This window comes from Cyprinodon variegatus, unplaced genomic scaffold, assembly GCF_000732505.1.
Source record: "Cyprinodon variegatus isolate N-32 unplaced genomic scaffold, C_variegatus-1.0 Scaffold224, whole genome shotgun sequence".
Lineage (NCBI taxonomy): Eukaryota > Metazoa > Chordata > Actinopteri > Cyprinodontiformes > Cyprinodontidae > Cyprinodon > Cyprinodon variegatus.
The window spans coordinates 38,320-47,535 of NW_015150677.1; the positions used below are offsets into that span (position 1 = coordinate 38,320).

At 35.8% G+C, this 9,216-nt stretch overlaps 1 protein-coding gene across 4 annotated transcripts in view; it reads left to right on the plus strand.

The window, feature by feature from the left end:
• LOC107088620 (microtubule-associated protein 4-like) overlaps positions 1-9,216 on the plus strand; it is a 100,717-nt gene that overhangs the window by 13,299 nt on the left and 78,202 nt on the right. For all 4 annotated transcript variants that reach the window (XM_015380904.1, XM_015380906.1, XM_015380908.1 and 1 more), the window contains exon 2: positions 832-1,019. In XM_015380904.1, the coding sequence (XP_015236390.1) occupies positions 842-1,019 (178 nt within the window). In that variant the 5' untranslated portion in view covers positions 832-841. The remainder of the gene's footprint in view (positions 1-831; positions 1,020-9,216) is intronic.

Sequence of the window (9,216 nt, forward strand, 5' to 3'; positions counted from 1 at the left end):
ATATATATATATATATATATATATATATATATATATATATATATATATATATAATTTACGGTTATTACACAACAACGTCAGGTGGAGAACGCGCTTCTCAAAATAAACTTAATATATTCTTTATTATTAGACTAGGCTGAGTTCCTTCCATTAACCACATTTTGTTTACCGTTTGCTGTATTTTCACCTGACCTCCAAATAAAATGGTAGGATCAGTAGATAGAAAAAAATATTTAACCAGTCAAGCTTGAGTAAAAAAAAAAAGATGTCTCAAAACCATAAACTGAGGTGTGTGTCTCTCTGGTGTGCTTTTTTGTGTTTTTTTTTTTTTTTTTTTTTTTTTTTTTTTTTTTTTTTTTTAACACACTTGTTCTTTTTTTGTTTTTTAGAAAAGTTATCAAAAGACAGAAATTTGACTCAAGTAAGAGTAGTTATACATTATTATTAGGGCTGAAACAATTAATCTGATCAATTCTGATTAGTTGATTGTTGAAATAATTGTCAGCTAATTCAGTAATCGATTAATCAATAACTGGAGTATAGAGACTCTAAAATGTGCCTTTAGCTCACAGAGCGACCCACTTACACCAGTAATTATATCAAAATAAAAAAAAAACAAAAAAAATTTGCAATTAAAAAAAAAAAGCTTTTTTTGTCCGTCACCATGCTCTATCCAGAACTCCTCAATTGGAAAAAGTTTTAGTTTCATTGGGATTAATTTAGTAAAAAGTCATCTTTAAGGAACCTTTTGTTTTCATATTCCAATCTACAGTAGTAGGAGGATGGAGTAGATGACAAAATAAATAAAGTCTTTAATTTTTTTCTCTCCAGTTTTAGGAGCATGGACCTGAGTCTGAGAGATGCTCTTGGTGGAGGCGGAGGCGGGGCCCCGGCTGAGGCCTTGCTGAAGAGAGATTTTGTGGCTTCGCTTGAGAAGGAGAGTTATGACGACAAAGTGGGAGAAACTGTTTCTAAGACTGACTACAGACCCTTGGTGGATGGAAAGGACACCAAGAGTGGTAAGTTCCTTAAACCTGCATTTGGAGATTTGAGAATATTATGATCCTGTGCTGAGTGTGAATCTTAACTTTGAAAAGTCTCGCTTTGCTTTTTTTTTTTTGGTTGGTTTTTTTTATTTGATCACAAATAGAATCCATCATTGGTCCCTGGGCAAATACCCAAAATAAGTGATTGTAAACAATCATGAACTATGCTGTAACGCTAAGTCATATGGTAGCTGATGCAAAAAACTGAGAGAGCTGGGTAGGGTACTACCCTTGCGCTGCAAGCTGGATGGTCGCAAGATGTAAGTTTTCCTTCTCACAACAAATCCACTAAAACGTCTGTCTCGTAACAACCAGCGAATAGGATGAATGACATGCCAGCAGTGTTTTTTTGGACTTGTAGAAATGACGACAGTCAGAAGGGCCTTGGCGGGGCATAACAAACATGGCTACCCTGGAGGAGTCACCTGTCGACACACCAATTGACTTGGTTTTAGCTCAAACAGCAATTATATCCTGTTTAAAAAGGAGCAAAGAGAAGCACTTTCTGCATTTGTAGATGGGAAAGATGTCTGTACTTTTCTTCTGACAAGATTTGGAAAAATTCGGAAAGATTGATCAACTTATGAAACGTCACAATTCGCTGCTTCGATTGGCCGAAAGCGTACTAGGAAAGGCGGGTGCCAGGTGGCACGTCACCCAATCAGCTCAAGTATTGTACCAAGCGTCTCTCTTTCTCACGGACAGACTGAACGTTAGCCAGTGTTGTGCCTGAACGCGTTCATTGAACGAAAGTTCATGAACTCGTTCATATTTTGGGCGAACGTGAACTGAACGTACTGTATTATTGCCTGATGAACGTTATTGTGAACTCGTTCATTCTGGTGTCTGTGAACGGCACGCTCTCTCAGTTCAACTCCGTTCAATAGGTTGCCAGATTTCTATAGAGCCCTCCAGGCGAAACCCCGGCTAAATCACACCTTAAACAGGCCTTAATATGTAGCGGGGGGGAAAAACACCCAATCTGGCAACACCAGCTACCAGCGTCGTAGCCTACAGCTGCATGCGTCATCTAAACAAAATACAGCGCGGAAGCCACAGCAGCATGGAGGCGACCGTGGATGCGAAAAAGCAGCAGTATGATCACTTAAAACAGTTTTATGACCAGGTGGTCGGTGAGGATGATGGCAACAATCTTACATTTCTCTGCAAACTTTGCCCGCCGGCTTTCAGTAAAAAAATCAGCACTTCAGTAACATCCAAAGCAAATCTGAAACGGCATATGTACTGAAATGGAATTTCAAATGGAAAAAAAAATATTAAAATAAAAAAAACATTTGCACCTTAAAGACTACTTTCCTGTTTTTCTTTTAATAATTCCTCATAAAAAAGACCATTCAAGCAGCACATTTTTCCTGATGTTTTTGAGAATATACTGTAGGGGTGAAAGCTGCAGCTGCTACTAGTGTGAAGTGAATGGACAGCAACAAAGCATTAAAGCAACAATGGGGAAATGCTGTCCCCTCAATGCTAATGTAAACCCTGGTTGGATAAGGATTCAAAGCTGGATATGAAGATAAAATCTGACGCACAGTTTCAGTGTTACAACTGATAAAATAATTGCTGTCTGTGGTTCTACAATAGGCTATGGCTTCCATTTTTTGGAACTGTGAACTTAGTTCAAAATTTTGAATTATGAACTATGAACTGAACTAGTTCATTTTAAAATGTGTGAACTGAACTTTGAACTAGTTCACGTATAAAGAGAACTTTCCCAACACTGACGTTAGCCATCCAGGATTGATAACGTTGAACTTCACTCAGTTCTACACATATCAATCTGGCTCCTGCCAGGTTTGTAGGCTACTGTTTCTGTACATTATGCTCGTGGAAACTGATATTTGGATCTAGCAGTAAGAAAGTGAGGCCATTTCATGTTTAAGACCCTGGACACATAGCTGATGTCTGTTCTCACCACAGTACAAAGTCACCGGACGTAACAGTCACAGCTGTGGTACCGCCATCAATGACTGATGACGTGTGCAACTTAAAGTGGAAATTGAAGGTACAATTTTTGACAAATGCTAATTAATTATTCTTTAATGTATTAAAGTGTTGGGACCAAATAAAAAGCTCTCAGAGTAGGGAGAAAGCCAGGCACTGACATACCAGCGAGTTACCAAGAAAAAATAAAATCCGGTAGCTCTATGATGTCCTCAACGGTTTGTTAGGGAAACATTACTGTATCAATAGTTTTAGGAAAAACAAGGAAGGACATTTGCTTTTGAGTGTGAATGGTTTAATAAATCTCCCATTTTTGGCTTTTAGGGGTATGCACACTTTTAATAAAGATCCCAAAAACAATCTTTAAGAACTGAGACCCTCGGTCAGTTGCAGAAAACTTCCAATTATTTTGCTTACATGCAAAGCAGTATTTAAAGAAGAAACAAACACTGCGTGTCAGATGAAATTATCTCAAAAGGAGAAACGTGGTTCTAGCATTTTGCTATGAAGATATTTTTTTTTCTGCAGGAATTGTAAAGCAAGTCGGAAGTTTTGGAGAAGAGGGAAAAAAAAACTAAATGCAAGGAATTGGCAGAGCAGGGGGAGGATGCAAAGAACTGCGACTAGGGTAATGTTTTATTGGCAAAAAATATTTTGGCAGCACTTTGTATTCTACTTTTTGTTGCCTATTACATAAAATTCCCAAACACCTTCAAAGTTTTGTTTGAGAAAATGTGAAAAAAATTCTAAATAAATGTTTTTTTATATCACATCTTTTCAGTAATTTATTTTTTTTCCCTTAATCATCTTTGGCAAATTTTGAGAAGACAGATTTTGAGATCTGAAAAAAAAAGAAGTGAAATGCAATGTAGGAAGCTGAATCAAATATCCTTGGCACTGTGGAGATTGTTGCCATGGGAAATTTAAAATAGGAGTTAACCGTGGATGCTTAGTCTAAGATAATACTACATTAAAGTCAAGGCTGGAGAGAATGAAAGCATTTCTCACAGGAACCAAAAAACACAGCAGAAAATCTGAAAGCCTCTTTCTACAGATCAGGATTATCAAAACTAATAGGGACTTGTTTCAGAGTAAAGAGTAAAAGGTTCATGTTCTAGCAATTCTGATGGTTTTACATTAAGGTGTCACTATGACAGTTTACTGCAAACACTAATGCATACAGGTAGTAGTAACATTATGACCTACAGACAAATAATGGGTAATTTACTCTTTGGGGAATTGATTCATCTGCACTTTCACATGCAGTAAGTTGTATCAGTCAAATTTACAGAGATCAGTCATGACTATTTACAAGCCAATTAAAAATGTTATTGTTATGATTTTAGAAATGTGCTTGCATAAACTTTTTATATATATATATATTTAAATCTACCATTCTGTGTATTTAATCACTTTATTTGACAAGTTTTTCTATTTAATGTTGAGCCTTTTGTAGTTTCTTAAATTGTGGCATAATGTGGATGAGCAGTAATATCACCTGTTATGAAAGTAGTTTATGTCTGCTAAACTCATATTTTCTGAATGTATTTAGTAATGTGGTTGCATAGAGAGAATATTCAGTGATAGATGAATGATGGTCCTTATATACCCAGGCACAGCTGGTATGAGAATAATCAACAGAAACAGACACACAGGGAAATACATTTTGAAAAGCAGGATGTTTTTGTCATTTTGTGATATTGACGTGTTACAGTGACGCTGCAGGACCAACGAAAGAAAATCTTTCTAAGGATTGCATTCTTATTTTTGGCTTAAAATGATGAAAAGGCTCTGGTAATTTTAATATGTAGTATTAGTTATTTGATGTACTTCTGAGTTAAAAACAATTTTATCCTTTAGGCTCTGTTTTTTTATCTTCCTGTATTTTTGATGATAGCAGAAGTTTTACCACAGGGTTGCTTTTTTATGCCTTATTGCATAGAACACACTGACCTTCGTCATGTACATCATCTTTGAATGATAAATCAGAAAGGCACAGCCCAGCAGTCCAGTACATACCAGATGTGTCTTGTATAGATTTTGGCGATTGAAGTCAGGATATACTTCGGGGTCTATATTTAGTTGCACAATACCTCCACTTTGTAAAAATCTTCTGTTTTTATATTGTTTCAGAAAGGCGGTAACTCTTAAACAAAGATCAGTAACAATCATTATTTGAAGCTTATAAGACCAAATGACACAAACCCGGATGGTGTAAATATCACTGGAAATACTTACCTGATTTGTTAGATACAAGATTTTCCCTACTTTAGTTTGTTATAGATGTGTTTATTTATTTTTAAACTGAAAACAAGTAAATCTTGGCCTGAAATTAATCAGCAGATCCCTAGGAATACTGAATTCTGACTGAATTTGGGAGAAGTGGAATAATTGTAAGTCACTATTATTGATATGTGTTGGAAAGAATTTTTAGAATTGTATTTTTGATATGTTGTATTCTATGCAATTATTCTACATATGCAAAGATTTGACCAGCATTTAAAATTTGTGGACAAATGTAATTAACTTAGAATGCATTTATGCATTATTTCTTTGACCTTGCCTTACAACTTATAACACAGCTGCTTTTCAAATGCCAGTGAACCAGAGAAGGAAAAAGATGTTTGTGATCAAAACATACACTTTTAAAGTTTATTATATTATTTTTTTTTATTTTTATTAATTTTATTTTATTTTATTTTTTTACATCTTTCAGTGCCAGGTTGTTCTTTTACGATATTAGATGTTTTAATAAATTATTTTTTGGATCTTTACCAGAGAGGACCATAAATATGTCTTAGCTATCATAAAATTTAGTTGTTCATTGCTGTAGTAGAACCAATTAAACTCTACTCCTTTTGCTTTATTGATGTACAACTTTTAAAAGATCTTGCTTTCTTGGGATACAGTGTTTGAGTCATTTTATTGGTACATGGACACCTGTTTGGTTAAAAATTTTGACCATCAGTACACTTAAATTAACCTTGGCACAACAAAAAATAGACAGTTAATTCATTTTGCAGCAGGACACTGTGGGCAAAGTTTTGGCTGCTGGTGTTTGTTTCTATCATACTAGGATGGAGCCGCCATTGTTGAGGCATGATGATACATTGCAGCTTTATATGCTTTTGTGTTGCTTTTACTGTACATGTAAAAAAAGGGCAGGAGGAACTTTCCCCAATGACAGGTCAGCTCTGGTGTGCATGTTTTATGACACACTGCAGTAACATGTGACTGCAGTACAGTGGAGCATCAGGAAAGGAGGCATTTCTGGTGAGGTCATCTCATGCATGCAAACACACACACCTCAACTGTCACTGTAATTATAGAGTGTGTGTGTGTAGTTGTGTTTGCTGACTTTAGCATATATACTAAAGTAAAGATGATGTAAGTGAAGAAGTGAAGCTTTTCAGCACTGCTGTAGCAGACAGGCTTGATGTAAGCTTCAGATTATGACATTTAAAATAGAAGTGACTTTTTATTTCTAAGTTTGCATAGCTTTTGGTTTCTGCATTGTGTCTCAGGTATGGCCTAAATTATAGGTAAATGAGAAAGTCCGTTTAAATTTGGTAGAAAAAGAAGCTTATGTTTTATTTTCTCATGTAATGAGAGAATCAAATAAAGAATAAAGAGTATCAAATATGTACCAGAGGTGAGTTTGGATTACCCTCTTTTTTTCACACTTAATGCTAGTAATTTTATAGTTTTTTTTGTGTTTAGAAGAAATAAGCCCAAGGTTTAACTTCCCAGATAATGCCTGTGTAAATTCTCAGTCACGCTGGTCATGGCAACCCCAAAATAGGCTTAATTTAGAAAGTAACCAAAGTAACCAAAGATTTTTGCTCCGTTTTTTAAAGATATTTCAACACCTAATAAAGATTCTGTTACTTCTGTTGGCTCACACCAAAATAATTTCTGGTTGGAGTGCTGATATACTTAAGCAAAATGGAGGTCCATCCTCCTCATCACAGTCTCCTCATTGCTTGGGAAAATACAAGAAAAATCATATTAAAACAGTTCTAAAAAACTTTCAGTTATGGTTGATTAAAAAAAAAAAAAAACTGAGTTGTTTTGGCTGAAGGTATACTACATTTCCGATGAGGAACAGCTCATGTTTCCAGTGGCAAGTGAAAGATGAATAATGATGAGGTAATGAATCTAATTTTGGCAAAACATTGTCATATGACAAGGTTGAAAATAAGAAATGTTTACCTTTGGTTTTGTACCCTATTCCTTCACAGCCGCTGCCCCCCACCTGACTCATCAGCGACTGATGTGCTAGCGAGTTTAGAGCCTAGCAACAGATAAAAATAATGTTATTTTTGATAATTTCACAGTAAACACAGGTATAAATCCCAGCAGGAAGGTGCTGCATTGCTTGTCATATCAACCCTTCACAGTTTGCACAAATATATACAGTCTCTCATGGAAACTTAGTTGCATTGACTTCCCTGTTTATAACGAATGGGGAAAGGTGAAAGTCATGTATGCCAGAAAGTAGTCTCCACATTTGTAGTTGTTTTGTGTGGCAGGGTTACTACCACTCTCCTCAAAGTTGCTTAAAGCAAGACCGACCCCCTCGGGCCATGACGGAGGTGTCATTCAACTCCTTGTAAGTCGACTTATAATGACAAAAGTTATAAAAATATGTTATGAAGGTTGAAAAGTTAATCTTAAGCTGGTTAGTTTAAGCTAATTTTAATAGCAATGTATCTTAAACTGAAAAGATCCAGATGAGAGATAAAGTGGTCGATCCAAGCATTTTTAGGAACAATGCAAACTAACATTATACGGCATAGAAGAAGCCTTTTTTCATCACTGTTGTAGAAGCACAGGCGAATGACGCAAGAATGCACCCATATAAAAACTGACTCATTTACCCCATCCAAAAGTAACACAGTACTCATACATTGCACTGACACATTCTTTTGTGCAGTACACTCACTTTCCACGGAGGAAGCATGACTTGGCCTGAATGTGAAGACATTTAAGAATGAGCTGTGTGTCTGTATATACAGTAGTTTGTCTATTGAAGGCCATAAACACAAAATGTGATGGTCATTTTGATATTTTTTTCACTTATTTAAGTTTTGGAGTAACTCACCTGTATAACTTGAAACATTAAGTAAAGCTAAATTAAAAAAAAATGTTTATAAGGACGTTTTAATAATCTCTGTGGACCATATTGTACTTAACCAAGTCTGGAAGTTAAACGCCTTCACCTCACTACATTTAGCCCATTGCTAATGTGCTAAGATGAAAACAATAAATTAGAGTGTCATAAAATCTTGAAAACCTCGGTGCTTAATAGCTCAGAAGGAAGCAGTGCTCTCAGAGGTCTTAGTGTTACGTCTGTCTAGCAGTCAAGGTAACTCGATTGGCTTCATTAATTCAAAGGCCATGGGATCTCACAGCGATTACAGAGCATCTGGAATGGGCTGTTATAGCGTTAGTGGCTGTCTGGAAACTGTCTACACCTAGAGGAAACAATAATTTATCTCAAGATCTAAGTGTTCTTGTTTCATGCTGTCAAAGATGATCTCCTTCTATAAATGTCCAGCAATAGTAGCCTGGAATTTGGTTTGTTATCCACATTCAGGCCCTATTTAGTTAGAGGGAGTCTCAAACTAACTATCTAGATGAGAGTCTAGATAGTCTGATCAGACTTCAAATCTGTGTTTCTCTAATGCATATCAAAAAAGCAGTTTCTTTTTTGTAAGAAGCCCATTTTGTGCATTTATGTACAATTCTCAGCTGTTTCCTACAAGTAGCAATTGCTTATTTTACCTTGATCAAAATGTATTATATTGGATTCCATATATGATTAAGGTAATTTCTGTTGTCTTATTTAGCAAATGGAAAATTTGGTCTTAAGGGTAAAAACATCTGCCTTTTTTTGTTGTTAGACTGCATAGAATCTATATGCTACCAGGAGTCCATCTCACAAAACAGGTTTAACCAACTTAGACTCCATCCTCAACTCTAATTTGATGTAGGCTAAGGCTGGAAACTAATAAAAGCTACTGTGAGTTAGTTTAATCAACTCTCATTAGGTCCAATCAGAGTTGAACACATGCTTAACAACTATGAAAAGCAATTATCAATGGAGCCCTGATTCAACCAGTCACCATCACGACAGACAACAAGAAGTGTCTTTTTCACTCCACTGGAACTAGAGATTTTAATGCAGAAATTTAAATAAATTGGC